Here is a 22,607-nt window from a genome sequence, read left to right as displayed (position 1 = left end):
AAGCACATGTTTTGTATTTCCTTTAGCGCTAAAGCGGGGAGCGATTTCCTCAAATTAACATTTCTTGTCGCTTGTGAAGTAACTAAATATTGTTAAGTGTGTGGCAACCGCCCGATCTTTTAAAATGTGCTTAAAGTTAACAATCTACTCAAGGAGCACCTGCTAGAGTTGGTCAGAACGGGAAATGACTGTGTGCTGTGATTACATTCTTTGATAATATACCTCGTTACGTAAAAGGGAAAAAGTGATGTATACTGTAAATCATCACATTAAAGTGATCATACTTTAATTGCCCGTTTTAATTATGGTCCCCGTTGGTAGGATTACAGTCCTTTAAACTTGCAACTTAATTAGAAACTAATTGATAAGCATATGGTCATGGTCTGGTATTCATTACAATATACAATTCGATATTTTATACGGATGCAGGTATTAACCCATGTTACACCAAACTGAGAATTTACAATTGTGCATGCTGAGTATATATACGGGTGGGACTACCACGGGCCGGGATATAATACAACAACCAGGGTGTTACACATTAATCGTAACCCACGGTGAGTGAGTGAGTGAGTTTAGTTTAACGCCGCACTCTGCAATATTCCAGCTACATGGCCTCTCTAAATAAATGAGTCTGGACCAGACATTTCGACGAGCATGCATGTGCGTGCGTGTGGAGACGCATACGCTACACTGGACTAATGACATACCCACAGTTTAACATGGATGGTACTTATACTATGCCTGCTGTGTGCGGCATACAACCAAACACAACATTATCGAGACGTAGACGTGCTCATAACACCTCTTGTGCTGCAATTTGTGCTCGCTGTTTCACATTCCTACTGAAATGAAAGATCACTGTTGTACCAGAAACTATTCTTTCACAATGAAATGAAAACCTTTCTTGAACAGAAGTCGTCGCGTGTCCTGTTTTCGTTCATTCACGTACGTCACACATTGTACACACTAAAAGACCAACAGAAAGGATTAGCATGAATCACTGGTTCTCCTCTAAGCTGCGGCACTCATTCAGTACAACACGAATGATGATGTAATTATACTCTACCACCTTCGACCAGGTAGACAAAATATGCAAGGAGACTTGATTTGTCATGGATGTAATGTATATGTCAGATACAGGTCACCCCGGAAACCCAAGACCTAGATGTAGCAGACAACTGTATTAACCCTGGGCCTGCGGCAGGCGACGTATGCCACCCAGGAGAACTTTAATTTTATCTCCTACTCCAGTGTTCATAGAGAGTCCCATCAGAGATTTAGTAATAGTATGTAACAGCTGGTTTCTTCTTTTTGCAGGGACTCGATTTTAGTAAAAGTCGAGTATACAAATTTAAGGGTAATTTTGTGCCATGTTTTTTTTTCAAAACACGCACAAGCACGCACACGCATGTGACGCAATTATATATTAGTATTAGGTCTTTCCGATAGCAACATTTGCGACTTTTATGATTACATCTTTATGATCACGCCAGAATAATTTTTAACAATGTAAAAATAAAACACTCCATTTGACTCAAAATAATAGTCATGTTTAAGCTTTAATGCTTGACTGAGATTATTACCACCAAGAGAAGCCTTAAAGCTAACACTCAGTGCCATCACTGACTTTCAGCAACACGTTCATATAATTTCACCTCCATGTGACAATAAGCCGTTATCATGTGAGGTGAAACTCTACATATCTTAGAGTGAGTGAGTGAGTGAGTGAGTGAGTGAGTGAGTGAGTCGGGGTTTACACCTCTTTTAGCAATATTCCAGCAATATCGCGCCAAGGGACATTCACTCATATTTGTGCACAAATATCGGTGACATGACACGCAGTTCTCCCACGATGCTGGAGGCTGTTGTCCACTTAGAGAAGGAGCGCTATGCGTTTGACAAACTGTAATTAAATTAGGAACAGTGGTTGAATATATTTGCTTAGGGACACAATGATATGAAATGAATGGAGAAACAGGATGTTTTGTTTGACTCCAGTAATTGGCAAAATAAGACGAATTTGACGAGTCAACAAAACCAGTGCAGGTGAGCTAACGTGATCCGCAACGGCACAGACATGTATGATGTCATCACTGGGACACTGTTTATTTTCAGTTGGCGGTCTCGATCATTTGTGTAGCGTTACATGATTGCTATGAAATAGATATATATGTGCACAAGGGCTTGTAACGCTAAAAGGTACAATCAAGGTATGTACCGTCACTAACGAAGTCTTAGCTCTATTGACCTGATATATAGTGTTAAAACCCTCTTAGTGGCAGTACATACCTTAATGGCAGATTTTAACGTTAACAGCCCCAGTAATAGAGAGTAAGTTCAGTTTTACGCCGTTTTGACAATATTCCAGCACTTTTCACGGCAAGAGACACCAGGAATGGGCTTCATACATTGTACCAATTGGTGAATCGAACCCGAGTCTTCGCGCGATCGGCGTGACGAGCGAAGGCTTTAACCACTAGGCTACAGCCGTCTGACAATTGATTATGAATATTTACTGTCGTTGACGTCCATATATTAGACAAGCTTCGTTACCCGTGGTAACATTGATTTCACAGATTCTTCTAAAGACGTTTTGATGTTGTCTCGGTTGCTGGTTAAAGGGTTTACACGCCCGGTCAAGGTGGTAGAAGGGAAGCCTCAGATCGCCACGCTTCTGTGGCATTTAGTAACTAGCATGATGAAAAGAAACACTTTTTATGGTACACACCATCTTTGTTGCAGTGGATGCGACGTTTAGGTGTATATACTAAGACCTTTATCAAGGAAATGATATATGACGTTGTGTGTATCACTTGCTTGATAGGATCTTATACGTCGAATCTATCGCAATAACGAAGTTAACTATCCTCGACTTGATCGTCATGCGCCGATACATTTTCGTTGCCTCTAGGACACACATCTTGCAGATTCGGGTTTGCCCGACAGGAGCAAAAACCAACTCTGGAAAAAGACATTGGGCTCAGAGTATTTTATTCACAGTCTGTTTGTATTGAAAACGTACTGGTGAAGTCGAATAAAGTGAAATTCAGACTGCGAATCCTCATAATTTCACCTGCCAATTAAATATTTAAATCTCAGAATTTTATTCAACTTAGGGAAAAGTTGTTTAACAAACTATCATATATTCAAATGTCTTTTTGTGTTTGTAGTAAAAGGGGTTATGCACATTAAATGAAATTCTGGGCTAGTTCTCAATGAAACACATGCCTAAGTTGGTTAAAGCGGTGGCTCGTCACGCCGAAGACCCAGGTTCGATTCCCCTCATGGGTACAGTGTGTGAAGCTAATTCCTGGTGTCCCTAGTCATGATATTGTTGGAGCAACGCTAGAAGTGGCGTAAAACAACAATCACTCACTCACTCACACCTCCAGTAAGCATTTACCACCACACCACATGCATACAACAAATACTATGACGACAAAACAGAATAAAAGAAAGGAAACCCCTACAAAACCATTAAAAACATATTGCCACAGACAACATCATGACATTCAAATTATATTTCCATTATTTTTCAGCCTAAATAGTGGGAAATTCGTAAACCATGAAAGCACATTAGTGCGTCTGTCGTCATGACCAGGGCAGTCCTGGGTGATAATTTGGCGGTTGCGAGGCATGGGATACAAGGGGTTAGGAGGCTGGCTGCACGTGGCACGCTCCACGTGAATTCTGAGAATTTTACCGATCATACTACATTAATAAAAAATAGTATTTTTACACTGAGACTGTGGGGTACCCTAACGCATGATGCGTTCACTCGTAACGCCTGACACCCGAATTCGAATCTCCACATCAATACAATGTATGAAGCTAATTTCTGGTGCCCCTGCTGTGGTAAAACTATACTCGCCCGCTGTTTCCATCACTATACCCAGTTACTGACATACCGTCAACGTTTCCGATCAAAAAACGGCAGCTGACAAATTTTGGGTTATTTATACAGAAGAGTAAGATGCAAACCTATTCTTTTTAAAATGCCCCGGATTTTTCATCTGCGGTTTTGAGCTGAAGCAAGGCTTTGAATTATCAAATGTTCACTTAAACATTGATATGTTTGATACCAATCTTTACGGTAACCCTGTTCTGCCAAACGCTGCTAATGAAAATATCTTTAGTCATGTGCAGAAATATATTGTAAGCTCTTCGATTAATGAATAATACTCTTACGATAGTGTGTTTCTTCACAAATTTCTTGATATTATTGTGTCCATTCATAACGTCCATTCTCAGTTGTTCGTGTGCAGTAAGTTACATATCTTGTGTCCAATCCTTTTCAACATGGAATAAAATATGTTCAAAAGAACAACGCTCATATATCAAGTAGCTGCCACAGTGGCAGTGTTTCAGCTGGTTGTCTTAATACACAGCAATATCTGTTGACGTAATCTCACATTTAGTCTCACATCTTACATCAACATTAACTGTGTCACCTTAACAATGTCCCCATTGTCATTTCGTAATTTCATCTCCTGACTCTGACTAAATTAAGTGCAGAGATGCTTCAGTGTCGGTGAGCGACAATAGCTGATATCTCATGATTCACACTGAACGACACTAATAAATACCTGGATCCAAAAGAAAACAGGTTCGGGAACTCACGTAAATAACTTTTGGATCTATCCTAATAAAACCAGATATCCTAATTAAATGACATATATATCCCTGTATTTCTGTGTGTTCTGAATGCCTCGAGTAGATGTTTTCTCGTTAGAATCTGACAACGAATTCATTCATACCTCATCAACCCCAGTTGTAAATGAACTGCGCCCTTCGTAGTACTTTTCTGGAGAGTGGTTTTCACGGCGATACAGCAGTCTGTCTCTGGGCCGGCAGATAAGCAGGGAGGGGAACAGTCGGGGTGGTATGTTGATCATGGCGACAAATTAATGTGTAAATACTTGAATACTTGACATACGTTTCATCTCTAATGACAGAATGCCACGGGAGTTGACACATGAGAGCCACACCCTTCACTCGCTCTGAAGGGTAGGGACATACACCCACCCCGGCGGAACTGTCAGGGGTATGTAAGAAGGGGACACGGAGTACCCGGAAGAAGCGTCGATTCTACCCCAAGGGAATACTTCAAGATGGTGTTCAGGGTGGATACAAACAGTCCGCACCCACAGGCAAAACCCCAGGGTGATGGTTTGGATGTACACAGAAGATATTCCATCACCCCGGGATTAGGATTATGGAAATGTGTGCTGTGTGCCGTCGTGTTGTGTATGAGTGTGCCCCAGGGTGGGGCCCAGAATGCTAACCACATCATTCTGACACCCCTCGGGAGGGGAGGGAAGGAGATCGCCTTGCTTATTGTACCTGAAGTTGGATTAGAAAACACGGCGTATGAGGAATTAGGTAAGTGCTTGAAATATTTTCATGACATTTTCATGACATTTTCATGACATTTCATGTAGAATGATGATGGTGCGACAAGAGAAAAAAAACCCCGTAAAGTTCTCCTTTTAGCATCTGATTAATTCCGCAGGAATATTCAATGTCTATGTACGTGCATATCCATTTTCTTATTTGAATTATTTGTTTCTTGTCGGTCGTATTCAGCAACACTCCAGCATTAGGGTGGTCTAATTATTCTAGTCCTGACCAGACGTTCCAGTGATTGACGTCATGAGCTTATAACCACGTAGTTGGGGTACGTTGATAAAACCCTCTCCAAATGGTCGCCTTACACAGGCATCATATTGCAGGAGGCAATTATTCGTATCCAGAATCTCATTGGGATGAAGTTTAATTTCGGGGAAAATAGCAGTTTACAAAACCATGACAAGGAAGCCAATGCAATAATGGTTTAGTCCGCCTCCATTTAAACCAAATCTTATATACCGATCCATGACTATCCTTCAACCTTAGTTTTCCTAGTCCCGCAGCAAAGAGAACGCCCGCTTATCGCTATGTACAACGAAATGATTTCAAGGTCCCCGAAAATGTTATATCATGTGTTTCATGAGAGCTAGCCCACATATTTTCCACTTACTTCAGCTAGAAAATCTATGCCTCGAATAAGCTGATGTGTTTGTCTTGCGTGAATGGATAAAGTATGCATGATTGCTCATTAACATCTTAAGACAAAAAATGTGAACGCGTTTTCAGGCAGTAATTACCAAAAGACGCGATGTTACTTGTTTGCCAATAAAACAGTCTGTGCATTTCCTAGCAACTTATTTCCAACAACCTCGTCCAATCTACTGGCACGTGTCAGCGAATGTATTGCTACAAGACACGTGCTGCAATCCAATCCCAGAATGCCGTGATCTCAATATGGTACACGTGTGGAAACTCCGGCTGGAATACAATGCAATTATTCGCATTACCAAACCATTTTGTGTCAATATTTGGGTGGGCACGTGCTTTGACTAAACGTTTAGGATTCAAGAATGGAAATTCGGGGTACATTATTTCACTTACTTGTAAACACTGTTTCTCTGAACAAGAAGCGAAACCGTCTGTGGTCTTTGCACACGTATGAAATGTTTGTTTGCACAAAACATTTCTTCCCTGTAAAAATTGTCCTGATGTGGAACAGATCTGACAAGACTTGGTTTTGTTTGCATGAAATGCATATACTGTAAAGGAGCCTGATCCACGGGTCGTTCATAGCACTACAATGTTCTACAAGATCTATGAAAAACTATATCGTTGCGATACCTCAACGGTAGCTTAAAAGAGCACCTAATTATTTACAGACCCATGAAGATCCGATAAGAATTGATCTTCTGTAACCCATACCTATATGAGACGACTAACAGGATCTGATTTTTCAGGCTCGCTGACTTGGTTGGTCATGTCATCGTAATCGGATTTCGTAGATCGATGCTCATCTTGTTGATCACTGGAGTGTCTGGTGCAGACTGGATTATTTACTGACGTCATATTGATGGAATATTCCTGGGTGCGGCTTAACACTAAACCCATTCAAATATTTTACACTATCCACCAATACAAAGTGTACGCCTAGATGCGAACTGATTGCCTAGCTACCAGGGGCGCCTTTCACAAAGCACTAAGGTGATCTTAAGTCAATAAGGTAACCTTAGTGCAGTGTTAACGAATTGGAGTTAAGGTTAACCTTAGTTAAGATTTCTTTGTGAAAGGAGCCCCAGAACGTTATCTAGTTTACTGCCTAACAAACGCTTCATACACGTGCGTGTTCACTCGAGTGAAACCGACACCATTCTTGTCTTATCTCCGTGATGATTAACCAGGGTCGTTTGTCTTGATCATCTCAAAGTTGCGTCAGTATTCCGTACAGCGTGATCAAAGTGTATTTTACTGTACGAATGGAGGAGTATATGCTGGGCTGGAACAGCCTCACTGGAACGTGCTGACGGTGTACGTGAAAGAACGTCGTTTGTTTAACATCGTTTAGGAGGTTCTGTTGGAACACTGATCAGTTTTAGTGAGAATAAACAAGAGATGATTTATAATAAGTGTTCCCAATATAGCAAAGCAGCTTCATAGTGGATCAGCTAACAACAGAATATTGTTCCTGGAGAGAAAATCGCACCGCGCGGTCCTTTTTGTTGTTTCTGTTGTAAAGACAACACCGATGACGTCAAAGCATGGGCTTATTAACCTCCACGACGCGTGTTCTGTGGTGTTCCTGCATTGATAGTGTAAACCTGATCGTATAGCTAACAGCTAGTGCGCTCCACATGTTAACGACGGGGCGGCGGGGTAGCTGAGTGGTTCATGCGTCCGCTCGAAGACCCAGGTTCGATTCCCCTCATGGATACAATGCGTGGTACACAGTTTGGCGTCTACCGCCGTGATATTGCTGATATATAGTTAGAATCGGTGTAAAATTATCTCTTGGGGATAGTGAGAGACATAAATATCACATGTCATCGTGTCTGGCCTTTGCTCATGCTGTCTACCAATGGTTTATCTTCTCAATTCATTAAAGGACGCCGTGACATACAAGGATTATTGCTGTTTCCAGCGTAAAAGTAACCCTTTGAAAAAGATGACAAATGGGGTCTTCAATAGAGACCCCAATTCTGCAATCGGGTCTAATCTAGAGACCTTTCCTAGGTGTAATAGTAGCTGTCGTCGTTCCATTTCCAGTTACACTACAGAAAAACTACAGTAGCGTGGTTTACATATATCCATTATCCATCTGTGGTCTGTCATTTGAGAGAGAGAGAGAGAGAGAGACAGACAGAGACAGAGAGAGAGAGAGAGAGAGAGAGAGAGAGAGAGAGATTTTAACTGCTTAGCCCATTGAAATTGAAAGAAGATCTTTTAGATCGTATCGGAGATATTTCGGCTGTTTTCATGAACAAAGCTTAAGATGTTGCAGTATCAAGTATCATTCTGTACAATCTTTTATGATCCTGGCTAACAGTTTTCTTCTTTTGAAGTAAGGTTTAAAGCAAAGTTTGACGCAGTCTTAATGGGTTTTTTTAGCCCGTTATATAATTCTGACGCCAAATTGGGTAAGGTTTCTCCTTAACGTTATTCTGTGCCGTGTGTGAAAACAGATCTCGATTTTCTCGGGTGAAGGTTTGTTTGAACGTTGATGAAGATGAACATCCAACTTCACTCACTCGGTCAGCATTAAAAATAATCGTTTTTCTATGAATTCGCTGTCAGTTTGGTTTGGGTAAAATTAACCTATGCCGAGATCAAATCGCCACATTGGGGTAATTAAAAAAGCCCGTTTAATTCAAATATAAAGTTCGTAGCCTTTCAAGAAATTGATGTAATGTTATTCACTGTCATATGTTTACGGTAACTGAAATGTTAATATTTCAACCATTTCAATATTTCTCTTTTATACATACACTGTTCGTTACTTTTTTCTGCTATAAGTTTCCACTTAGAGGATAGAGCAATGTGCCTTTTTATCACACTTCTTCCAAATAGAAATGTACAGATAACTAGTTACTACCAGATAGTAAACCATTTTTGTATATGAAATATATTATTAATTACTGCAACAAAACTCATTAGTCTAGATCAGTCTTCAACATGTCGACCACTGTGTTGGTTCTCCCTCAGTCATGTATGTCAGTTTCTGCTGAGCGCACGTTAAACAACGAATGTATATATACAGTCCAGAAAAAGAAACGCATAGATGTATAATTTGTCCACAAATATACTTTAGTGCATGATACTAAAGTATCACTATACTTTACACCAGTTTATGAGAATATAATGTCTATACAACCAAGTTAATACTTTTAGACATTGAGCGCGATGGTAACGACGTAGCACAACCCCGTTTCTTGGCTCTCAGACCAATCTCTTTCAACCTGTTGTGTACAGTTTGGCCGGATATCATTTGAAGTCCAGGTGCTCTGGCTGCTGTGCTCTAACCCGTGGCAGTACGATCACGCGACTGTAGTACCCGGATGTACGGGTCTAGGGCTGCAGTGGTCTGCCTCGACCACTCGACAACTCGAGGGCTGCCTGTACGGGGACGGTTATTTGTTGTCCCTGTTTAGGTGCTCAGACTAACATTCAGACGCCTTGCCACAGAAGATTGGTAATCTCCAGCATGCATTCTTTCCATTAATGGCGATGTTCCGTGTCGCAGAGACGTGACGTAGTGATTTGACCTTGAAACTCGAATGCCAATTTCTGAAAGTAATCTCGATGTTTATTTCCAGACATTGAATGCTCTTTGCACAATTTCAACAGGAAGGTGATTTCTTTTGCGTTGTGGCGATGCTCTCTAGTCTTTGTAAGAAATCTCAATCATGTTATGAACACTTTTGTTGCACATTTTGACGATTGTTTGAACACAATAAGTAATTATTACATTTTCAAACATTAACACCTATGCGTTTCTTCTAGGGGATAGTATACATTAACAAAAAATGACAGCGTATTCCTGTTTTCGAGTTGGCAATTTCATTTTTTAGCATTTGTGGTGCACTTAATCTGGAAATGGGGGGGGGGGGGGGGGGGGGGGGGGGGCTGTGTCAAGGAAACGACCGCCGAACGCAGGCGGAATAAATGAGATACCAAAAATAATCAGTCTGTGCAGTCATTAAGAGAAACAGTCGCACATGTGACGATCACCATGTCTTCATGCCCCGCAACACGATACTGTTTACAGAGAATGTAGATGTTTACGTACAGAGTTCATACCCTGTAGTGTCGGGAAATTGTTGCATAATATGATAATGTGCACAGACAGACTGTCATGGCAACGCCCTAAATATTTGTCCCACAGCCAAACCGCTCATGTCATTTCGATAAACAGGACAAAAATGCTGATATCCTATCTACCAGCATGTCTCGGAATCAGGGGACGGTTGCTTAGCACTTCCGGTATGGGAGGACATGCGCTGGACATGTTGTTGTCGTAAACCAAGATGAAATAGCGTAGAGAAGTATTAGTAAATTATTAGAATTAAAGGACTAAAAACTAAATACGGGTGTGACATCATCGCTATGTGAGATCCAATGGATGTTTTAACATGTTTTCCTGACAACTTGGTTGATATTGCACGACATGGGCTACGAAGTATGCACAACTGCAAAGCAGTATGAAGGAGAGAGCTGATGCCATTTGGTCTCTAGGGGAGAGGAAACCGTAAAACGGGTGCTACTGAATGAACAATGTCCAGAACAGGCACGGATGTATGCGGGTTGCAACTGTATTTCTTGAACATCACTTGGGGCATTCACGGGAGGACTATTGTTTAGTATTGAGTTGTAACAGATGGACAACTTGGTTCGAACTCATCTTAAAACGTTACAGTTCCAGCTAATAAGACAAGATGCTCTATCACCAAACGCTGCACGGTACTGCTGGTCATTCCCTGATCTGTCTCATAGTCCCTGAACCACATTACTTCTCTACTGCCCTTCCCTGCAATGCTACAGCTCTAAATGAAGCAAGTCTAGATTCCCACAGGTTGTGAATGTCGCATTTCACTGGGGCTCCTTTTCGATTCAGATGGGTTTGTTTGTTAATATCAAAATAATATACACTCAGAGATTAAGCATTAGCCAAGTCATTGTCCCAAATCGATGTGTTCTTTCAGCCCAGTACGAAACGTGTTTGTTTTCGTTCTTTCAGATGCACATTTATGAACCTTTTCGAAGTTTATGATTTGTTTCTGTAGGAAATTTACCTGATGTATCTTGGACAATTGACGTTCGATACAAGATAGTAATCAATATTCTCAATACACCTTTAAAGGATAGTGTGAAGAACTGTAGGTTTTCCAAGTATTCAGAAGATTCTACTTCCCGACGCTAAATGGGAAGTGCTGATAGATACTTGACGTTCTGTGTAATTAAAACTCATCCTGGCATCACTCATTCAACTATCGAAGTCTCATCTTTGCTGTCACTCTCAACAACAACACAACGCAATGAAAGATATGTGGCACCTTTTCACACTTGAGTATAATGTGTGTAAACTGTTCAGACCGAGAGGTACGCACAGCGGTGTCTAAACTGAGACCATCTACATATGGCACCACAGCTGCCGTAACACGCCATCCCAGGATTTCAGCTGCCGGAAGAGCAGCTCCTGTCAAGTATATGTGACGATGTTTTGGTCGACTTTGTTTGTTTTCAGCAAATTCGATGCCTAAGTCATAACCCAGTGTCTGTCAGTGTAACTGAAGGACATGTTTACTCTGATAGTTGTGAGAAACACCCAGGGAGAGTATATTCGTTTCCTATGACACGCGTTTCCTCTGTGCCAAGCAAGGGTTAGGGGTGGGTGGGATTTCAATGCCTAATACACGACCAAGCACCTGTACCGATGTTTAAATGAAGGAATAATGCGCTCTGTTTATATCCGATGAATACAGTTCGATTTTTATGTACGCAAGCACTCATACTGAATATCAAATGCTTGCTCTCTTCGAAAGCCTCTATGGCGATGTCTTTCTTCATCTCAATAATGTTCAACGTAACTGTGAACAACATACTGGCCAAAGGGGTTTTGTTAGACTACTCTCTGAAATAAACATATTTTACAGAAATATGTTCGTAGTAACCACAATATTATGAAAAGGAGCTCTGAGACTTTCTTCAAAGTCTGAAGCTGTGGAAATCTAGACTTGCCACATTTCCTAGACTTGCGTGGACTTGGAGATATTTGCTTCAGGGTCTAAATAGCAGACTAGGGCTTTGTGCAAGTGAATTAAAATTCCACTTTGGTAGATAAGAATATAATCCTACTCCATCAACGCGCTGGCAGCAAGTATTCTGATGGACGTCGTATGATATTACACACTACTGACAACTAAGTCAACAGTTACAAATACGATCACAACTAGCCTATCTACTAGTATGTATGTTTCCTAACTCTATCGCAATCTCGCGCTGTTTGGAGTTTGACCTTCATGAAACGGGTAACTGTCTAGTACAAAATATAGTAAGAATGATTCAGTTTGGTATTTTGAGCAGACTTTCATAGACCAGATTAAGTTTGTTTCTAGCCAGTCACAATGACCCCGAAACAAGTACTAGTACAGCCAAGAAAACACAAGCTATTCTGTATTTAATCAATAATTTCTAGATTGTTGCAGTCTCTTTGCTCCTCTTTATTATTTTTATTGATTTATTTGTAGAATGAGTTTAGTTTTACGCTGCACTCAGACATATTATCTGTAAATAATCGAGTCTCTACCAGACAATCCAGTGATCAACAGTATGAGCATCGATCTGCGCAATTGGGAACCGATGGTGTGTCTACCAAGTAACTGAGTCTGACCATCCGATCCCGTTAGTCGCACCTTACGACAAGCATAGTCGCTTTTTATGGCAACGAGAGAATAGACGCGAGGTAGCTCAAGTGTAGTATTCGTTGACATAGTTCTGAATGTATTTATCAGATGTTTTCAGGCTAAGAATCTATATCAAATTACATGGGCACGCCTATATGTGTAGTTTATTTTCATTCTGTATTTGTGGGCAGAAACGCCTTTTTGAGCGTTTTTTTTCTTATCTTGTATTTTTTCAGTATTAGTTATTTTTTTTTCTTTTTAGTCTTCAGCTTTATATGTTTTTTGTGAAAGTTTATGTCTTTCAATTTGCGTTCCTCCAATTTTCCGTTCGGCCACAACGTTCAATGACTTCTAGATGGGACTTTTTTCAGGTCAATGTTTTTTCAGCATTTCGTGTTAATTTTACATAATCTACAACCTTGCATTGTGACAGTGTAAATACGTTTTTAAAATTTATGACTACCATCATCCGGTAAATAAGCTAAATCTCATTATTTTAGATTGATTTGAAACACACCCCTTGAAGAAATATTGCAACTGTGAGCTGTAAAGATTACGAGACTAAGCACATTTACCATGTAATGGGCACAAGGCGGCATGGAATCTTTGAAGTATAAACACAAGTGTCACTGTTATTGGTTCAGCAGACATTCGAGCACGTGACACCTCGTGCAGATGTCTCGCACGGGAAGCACGTGAGGCTCGTGCATCACATCTGTTGAATGAGGACACTTTGATGTAATGTAAACGTTGAAGGTCGCATTTCGCAACAGGGACCATTAGCACCCTAACTTGTCTGTAGGTCAAGGATCATTTGGCTTCTGATCCGGACGATAGTATGTTCCTGTTTTCGGTCTAAAATTGACGGAATCGGGAGAATATTCAACATTCGAGCAACGTCATTTTTTAAACAGATACACGTGCCTATATTCACGAAAGCATCTGCGATTATTAAATTATTATTCGATTATCGAAATCTGAGAGACCTGAGCCAACGAAGGTTACCAGATGTCTGGCAACTGGGTGAATAGATTCAGTCTGGATTAAATTTAAACGGATAAAATGCAGTCTTGGAAAAGAATAACACGAATGAGAACCACGACAGCCTTAAATTGTGCACAGGACCACACATGACCATGAGTTAGTCAGAACGATATACCCCTCTTTTAGCAATATTCCAACAATAATACGACATCATAAATGGGCTTCACACAGTGTGCCCATGTGGGAAATGCGAACGCTTTAACCGTTTGCTACCCCACCACCCCTTATAAACAAGAGGGTTCCATTGCATGTACTACATGTGAGACAAAAGAATTAAAATAATAGTAGGTGGAGTGGAAGCTGTCCAAACCGGCAATCATGGGGACTGAAGAAATATAGTGCTGTTGAGACAGCGTGCTGGATTGTTGAGCTGATGATAAATGTACAAGCCAAGGGTAGGGACTGAGACTTTATACTGGTGTTGATAACTTGCCGGATTGGACAGATGCCGGTTTTTGCCAGCTTCCACTGTATATCAAAGGAGACACAAAATCTTCCTCTACTACGCAAGACGGGATCTGAGGCGGCGAACCGGTGTACCGCCGTATGGGTATAGTAGGTACTTAGAATAACCCGTACTTATAGATTATTTAACAAGCTTTGAGGTCGATCAACATGGGTCCACCTTAGTCGTCCACAATTTTTAAATCAATCAATCAATTATAGAGCCACAGCAATAAAACACAGTTCTGACATTCAAACAATGTGAAACCATCCCTAGGAATTATTTTTAAATGTAACCTGAAAAAGGATAATTTTATCTCAACAAAGATTCAAAGATCTGAGTTCGATTCAACACATTAGCACTTTCACATTGAGGTCCAGTTCCGATGCTAAAATGACGTAAATACGGTATTCCACTTTCAGTTTTGGTATCGTCAGAAAATTGTTTTTAGAAGACACTATGCAACATCTCTCGCCATAAATACGTGACAGTCTGCAGTTACCTGGTTAAATCCTAGAAGTGTCACGACCGATCGATCACATCTCTGCCGGACTGAGTAGGTAAATCTAATTGTCTGTTACATAGAATGACATTGCAGTGCAGTTTCACCAACTATGATATTTGTGTCCCATGTATTTCACTTTTGATTTACATATTTCCGGTGCTCGTAAAATATCATACGTCAAACTGGTCCTTAAGTTATGCAAATTATTTTTAAATGAAGTAGGACCGTGACACCTCGCTGTGAGCTCAAGAATATTGTCACCAGTAATTACCTCCCTTGCATCAGGACTGTTAACCTCTGAACGTCTATCTGAAATGATGCTCAATGAGGGCTGTCGGGTTGAAAGGTGTGGCCCTAATGGTGATTATGTATCCGAAAATGATCGGTCTCGTAGTGGGAACTAATGAGAGACTACAAGTGCCAGAGCCCCTTGTGGATTCAGGGTCAGAACCGGTCGCATAGCTGTGGTAAAATGAGTGAGTATAGTTTTACACCACTTTGAGTAATATTCCCGCAACATCAAACCAGCAATGGGCTCTACACATTATACCCATGTGGGGAATCGAACCCGGGTCTTCAGCGTGACGAGCGAACGCTTTAACCACAAGGCTGACACCCCATGCTCCAAGTGTGGTAAAAAAAAACTAAAAATGAGACTTTATTGAACACGTCTCGCTCGTGACAGCTTGAAGCTTAATGAACAGTTAGTGGTCTTCCAGATCAACTACTAGCACAACTTCATTCACAACTTTGGGCATCTGGTTTGTTAGCAGTTCGAAAGTTCGACTTGCACTGAAGTAAACTCAGATAATTCCAGGACAAACATAATTTCTCCACAACGAACAACTTTGTATATGGTGATCAATCATCATTGCTCCGAGCGTGGATCCCCTGTCTAAACACGCCTTGCATTTTTCACGTCTACTCCGAAATGGTTTCATAGATCGACCTGTAATTGTATCCGAGTGTTTGTTACTATAAGGAGACCCGAGTGTGAAATCAAAGCTGAATTACAGTATTGACCCTAGGTAGCCATCTGTGAGTTTAAGAAGACAAAAATCTTGAGAGCTTTAACGGCAAGAGGGTTGAAGTTAACTGGGTCAGGTTTTATACCTTTGTATCAAGCTTGAACGGGGCATCTCGAGCCGAAGATCAGGCTGTTCTATCCATATTACACAATTAAAAAACATTATACACACATACACACGCACGCACACACACACACACACACACATCGCCATTATCCATTTCATTCTCGCAAATGCGCTTTGTCTTCCTTCATCATTGGATGTCGATCCCACTATTTGTATTTTCATTCTCAAATCCCTTGTGATCATCTTGCTGTCTGCTGGGCGCATCAAGTTAATCTGGCTTTCCCATCCTTCCGAGGTACCTATTAACAGCTGGATGGACTGGGACACAGACATCCATATTAGAAGTAGCTAATATCTATGTGCCCAAAATGTAATGACAGCAGGGTCCCATCTAGTATTGGGTCGCATCACAGTTGGGATTTTTCCGACGTTGTAAAATTGCCCCTTTTTGATCTTTGCATTTCTGACACACTGACAGTTTAGTCTATCATATGCATGATCCTTGTTAAGATATGATTGAATGACAACGCATTTTGGAGGATTCACCTCGTATTTCCACTGTTTCCTTGCAAAAGTGAAATCCTGTTTCGATCATATTCTCGTTAAAGTACGGATTTCGCATCGTAAACAGAAACTGCTTCACTGAAGCAGCTGAAGGTTAATGTGTACGTTTTTCGTTTTTGCTGGATTACCACGTATTTTCCTCATATGATTATGCACGCTTACATCAGTGTTTGATGTGGCTGTCAGGGCTGACATTCAAAACCAACTGTTGAATATGTATCAGTGAGTGAGTGAGTGAGTTTAGTTTTACGCCGCACTCAGCAATATCCCTGCTATTTGTCGTCAGTCTCTAAATAATCGAATCTTGGCCCGACAATCCTGTGTTCAACAGCATGAACATCAATCTACGTAGTTTGGATAGCGTACGATTATGTATGTCAATCAAGTCAGCGGGTGTGACCATCCCGTCTGGGGAGATGTTTCGACTTTCGACGTGTAAATGCACGCGTGTGTGCGTGCTACAAGCATGGGTTACTGAGCATCAGTTTGGACCAGTATCTTCACCGGTCTGAATATTTATAAAAGTGCGCTACAGCAGCCTACCGCTACTGTTTTATGACTGGGCCATCACTAACGTGCCCTTGGAAATTATTTAGTGTAATTTTTGTGGTAGACAAATATTGCAACGGAATAGAGCCAAACAAATATAATCAACCAAATACAGCAAATGTCACTTCCTTCTGGTATAAAAACAACTGTCTGTTAGGTGAAAGATGAAATAGTGAATCTTGAAATAAACACCCACGCACAGCCCTATAAGTGTCTGCTATATCGTAACTGACCCTCTCTTGTAGCAGCGGGCTGGATGCCCACATACTGGAAGCGGTGCGCCAGATGCGGAAACTACAGGTGAAATAACAACAAACACTGATAAATTGTGCACTGTGTTGCAGTCTTTGAATTTTTCAGCGTACACTCATTCCGACGTGGCAATATTTATTCCATGTCAAGAAGGTTGTATGCACATGGCGGCAGTTTTCAATGCTCGACAAGTCTCTGGCTAAAATACTTGACTGATGTTGTGTCTATGTGTATCAACACGTAGTATTTTTTGGGTGTGAGTTTGCAAAACATATAAAGGAGCTTTTGAAGAAGTCGTATTAAATGATGCCGTGCTGATAGTAAAAAGACTTTTCAACATTTTACGTTTACCTTCTGAAACATTGTTTTTACACATGTAATTACAGTGGGCTTGTCAATGTCTGATAGTAGTAATCGGCATCACAGTAGGTGATTATCTTCTGTGTGGAATGAGTCTGTTGAAAAAGTCTAGGATTGTAAAGTACATTTGTGTGTATGGGGCTACACGGGGAATTATATGCAGAGCAGACGAAAGTTCCAAAATAATGTTATTTAAAAGTGAGAAGCCTTAAAACATTTGTTAAAATACTACTATCCTTAGGTCAACTATAAGGTGTTGACAAGATCTACAAGCCTTCATATCGTCCAGTCGCAGCCCTGTGTTCGATTCTCCATTTATTCATTTATTTATTATTAATTTATTATTATCATTTTGTTGTTGGTGTTGTTGATAAGTCAGAAACTGTGAACTGTTGAAGAAATGCATTTATGTGTTGGTTTTTGCTCTTGATTAAATAGGTACGTCCTTTGCCCGATCTAGTGCCAAGGTTAGTGTTTGCTCGTACTTTCCGGACAAAGCAAAACATACACTTGAAAACTGGTTGAAACTTTCCAAAAGCAACTCAGAAGTTATCAAAACGTTTCTAAGCTGAAAACTGTTGCATAAACTTAAACATCAGGTTTGAAACACTCTTATCACACCGGCATCATTGCCATTGAGGAACCGTGTCGTTTTCACTTCAAGCCAAGCCATCATCACATATGGGTGTATGTTGTCTTTTGTATGATAATGGCCTTCATACTCTCACTTTATGCTTTTGGTCAAATATATATAACAGCTTCACATAACGGTCTCCTAGTAAGTGAGTGAGTGAGTGAGTGAGTGAGTGTAGTTTTACGTCGCTCTATATACCAGCTATATGGCGGCGGTTTATCACGTTGTTGGGATAGGATGACTTCATGTCTCCTCCAGTGATAAAACCTCTGAAACGCAAATACAAACCGGAACCAAATCTGAAAATGCAGATATAACAAATACAAACTAAAATACGAAAGAACTAGAATTGTGATTAATTTCAGACAATTCAAACTTATAACATGATTCTAGCTTGAGATGAATCCATGTTTGATGTATTCTCGGGTGTCCATGCAGTAAACAAGCTACAGACCCATACAAGATGTATTCGAACACTTGACGTAATTTCCCTAGACTTACACATGTTACTTCAGTGTAGCATTTTCTTGACGTGAGTTTAGGATGGATCTTTGTACAGTGTGACAGGCAAATTTGAAATCATCTCTGCTCAGCGCACATAATCCCAGATCAATTTTCCGACCACTATTTAACTAATGACAACACATTTATCAACTTCCGCATGTGATTCCACGTTGCACAGCCACATAGGCCGCCATGTTACGGAGTTTCCGGCATTATACACATGTTGATAAAATGTTGCCATTCGATAACTAAGCAGCGGAAAGTTAAACAGAAATTACGTGATTGTAGGTAAGATGATTCCTTACAAAAATGTGCAAAATGTGACTTGGATCTTACGAAAATTAAATTCATGAAAATTATTTATGCCATCCTCAATTAACATGATGTAAGTCTATGGAAATTACGCCAAGTGTCCGAATATTATTTTTCACGACTCTGTAGAATGAAGTAAGTGATAACGGCTATAACGCCCTGAGCGATATTCTAGCGAGACCACCAAGCTCTGATGTAGATTGCATATTATTTGAAGTTCGTTAAGGGGTCTCGGGCACACAGCGTAATCAAAACCTGTAAACACACTGTAAAACAACAGAGTAATCTCTACCCGTCCATCAATAATATTTAGACTACATCAAAGAAGGTGCTTACGGCCTGTCCTCAGACCTCGTGGGAGTTCCGCGTACTTGTAGGTCTGTACGTGCTGATCCTATATCTGATGGACGCAAACTAAACGGACCAACCTCTTCCATTTTAAGCTGGAAAGTCAAAGACCTAATAAACATCGTTTCATACAATGGCGGATTATTTATTCGCCGGTACCTCTTGAACTGAGTTGCGCCGTATTCATTGAGAGGTGATTTTAATGTGTTGGTGATTTAGTCCGCTTGGCAAAAGTGGACAGATGAATTGCAGTCTAGCTCGAAAACTAATAAACGTAACATACTCAATGAAACCCTGATCATAATCAGAACACCATACCAACTCTGTGTTGTTGTTTTTTTGCAGAATAGTTTTCCTTGAAATAAAAACGTTGTTTAACAAAACTCTCATTAAAATATTGACACAGTTCATTATTTGTCACGAGGGAGGAGTGCAGAGAAAGGGACAGTCAGGTGTGCGAGAAAGCATGGAAACAGCACAGCACTTTAGTTTGGTGTTAACCGGTTGTTGGGTTCTGATCCAGAAAGCACTCGTAACATTACGACCTGTCGTAACTTTATACGTTATCATAGGCTTACGACCTGTCGTAACTCTACACGTTATCATAGGCTTACGAATGCCATGACGCTACGAACAGTTTGTGGATCGGGGCACAGCCGTTAAGATCAACCTACCAGGGCTCGTTCCACAAAGCGAATCTAGCGCTATGACTGCCAAAAGTTTATGTTAAAGTATGCGAGTTACGATCATCTTACGTTTTCGATAGCTTTGAGGAACGGGGCCCTGGTAGATTGACATTGACTTTAACACAATTACTTGTGTTTCGCTTTTGCCTCTTTTTGAAAGAAGTCATAGCAGGTGTCGTAGCACCCATCGCCTTCGTCACGCCGCGGGTCCCTATTGTATTCCTCATATAGGTGCAATGTGTGAAACCCATTTCTGGTGTCCCCCAGCCGTGATATTGCTGGAATAGCGGCGAAACAACCTTTCTCACTCACTATAAACTTTACTATAGTTACAGCTTGTTACTGATGTCAAACAATGGCACAACAGCCTTACAGTCTGCCAGCAAATGACACATTTGTTTTCCGATGTCACACCGTGAAATGGATTGCCACGTCATAGCACATACAAACATCACATTATGTGCTGGTATCTCTAACATCCATTACATACACCCTGAATCGCAGCTAATTAAAAAGTCGTGAAGATCCGGGTGAGAATTGGTCTTCAACAACACATGCTGACGTAAGAGGCGACTAACGGAACTGGGTGGTCAGACTCAATGACTTGGTAAACACATGAGATCGTATCCCGTTTGCGTACATAAATGCTCATGCTGCTGATCACTGGATTGGCTGGCGAAGACACGATTATTTGCAAGCTGGAATATTGCGGAGTGCGGCATTAAACAACAACCAAACAAAATAATATTGACGGACCAACTTCCATAATCACGAGAATCCTCGAATCCCTGCAGAAAGATTCCACTATGTCGCATCATCGTTTATTTATGATGCTCGTAGACTGGCAGCACAAACAACTCCCTGCAATTGCGCTCGTTTCGGTTTCTGCGTATAAAGTCATCCAAATGCTTTCACTAATTCCGACTGGCGCTCACATGAAAGGACTACCCACCATATGTACCAACCATATGTCTTGTAATTAACAGACGCTGATGAAGACAGACATTACCAATCACATATAAACATGCATTGCATCCCATACAACCAGACACGCCGCATGCACCTCCAGCTGCAGTCTTCAAAGGACACCGTGCACGTGGAGGTTATCAAGGTCAGGGTGGAAAGTACTGTTTGCGCAGGCAGGTTTATTTCATGACAATATATTTGACACATGTAATGAAGATTGATCCCAGAGGAAGTTTGGCTTCACTTAACTTGTTGGACATAGATAACTGTCTTTCGATTACATTCACCCTATTTCCTTACCAAGTACTGCAGAAACAGTGGTTATATTAAGTTTTTACCTCAAGTGGATTCCAGGATTATCAGTTATATATTCGCCACTTTCTCCAACAATATGCAGGAACCTCGAATGTATATTCAATACTCCATCCAGAAACTGCATGAACATCAAGACTTACGCCTTAAAACTACAGCATCTCATATCTTATGCATTGTGTGTCCAGTACACCCCTGCCAACACCCCCGCCCCCGACTATGTTAGAGCACCATGTATACATACAGACAAAGGTTCCACTGTTACGCCCTGCAGACTTTATTGTCCGACCTTAATTCCGACCACGATTGTTTAACTGTGATCAATCGGGGCGATAGCCATGCTAATATACTTAAATGAAGTGATGTGTATTTCATTGGAAGGTGACCGTTCATTGCAGCTGACTTATAGTCACAAGACAAGGGCGTTAGGATAGTCCACGTGAACAAGTGTTTCTCAACCTGTCGTTCTGGGTTCGATTCCCTATTAATGAAGACAGAGATGTTATGGAAATACACATGTATTACAATGTCTAGTGGCACAAATGTATTAGGTTCTGGTTTCATTACGACATTCAGTTTGATAAGGACAAACTTTATAGATGAAGAACTTCTTTATTCAGTATCATACTTGTTTCACAACGATGCAAGAATCTGTATCCGAACGTCGCTACACCTCAATAAAGAAGTTGTTCATCCATAAAGTTTGTCCTTATCTCATTCACCAACTTCTAAACACGCCACTCAAAGAAGCGAGGCATTCAATTAAGTAGTTGCGTGATTTGGTACGATTGTCGTTGAACTGAAATTAGTGTCCCTTCGAGTTATGTAACCGTACTTTTTGTATTCATGAAAGTTGAGTAGCCAAATAACTCTATAATGATCGAGAACGAGACTCCTAGTTCCTCGTCTACTAACAGTCACAATTATCAAACACCAATACGGGTGTGGGGGATGGCCACCATGTTTACAGAGTCATGTGTCGGCTTTACGCTAAACACGTTCCATGCACGGCGTCAACGTGACTGCATTACACCTTTGAACCCAGGTAACTTCGGGCCTCGGCGTCGTATTACGTGATACGGTGCGTAAAGGGAGTGAGTGAGTGAGGTATAAAATGTGTTTTCGGTTTGTGTTTTTGAATATGCATGTGAATCATTGTTGACAGTAAATGTATATTGTCGTAAAGCAGGGATGATCCACAACAGGGTCTGTTAGAGTCTCCTTGCGTAAAGTCAATGGGTTTAGTTTAGCAGTGTTCCAGCAATATCACGGCGGAGGGACACCAG

The 22,607-nt window shown here is 40.9% G+C and overlaps 1 protein-coding gene across 1 annotated transcript in view; it reads left to right on the top strand.

Annotated features, from left to right (window-relative positions):
• Positions 1-4,801: 4,801 nt before the first annotated feature.
• LOC137260631 (uncharacterized) overlaps positions 4,802-22,607 on the top strand; it is a 36,402-nt gene continuing 18,596 nt past the window's right edge. Inside the window, exon 1 of the mRNA XM_067798229.1 lies at positions 4,802-5,385. Coding sequence (XP_067654330.1) covers positions 5,115-5,385 — 271 coding nt within the window. The 5' untranslated portion in view covers positions 4,802-5,114. The remainder of the gene's footprint in view (positions 5,386-22,607) is intronic.

Source organism: Haliotis asinina, chromosome 14, assembly GCF_037392515.1.
Source record: "Haliotis asinina isolate JCU_RB_2024 chromosome 14, JCU_Hal_asi_v2, whole genome shotgun sequence".
Taxonomy (NCBI): domain Eukaryota; kingdom Metazoa; phylum Mollusca; class Gastropoda; order Lepetellida; family Haliotidae; genus Haliotis; species Haliotis asinina.
Note: the sequence above shows the minus strand (reverse complement) of the source record. Positions and strands in the feature narration are given on the sequence as shown.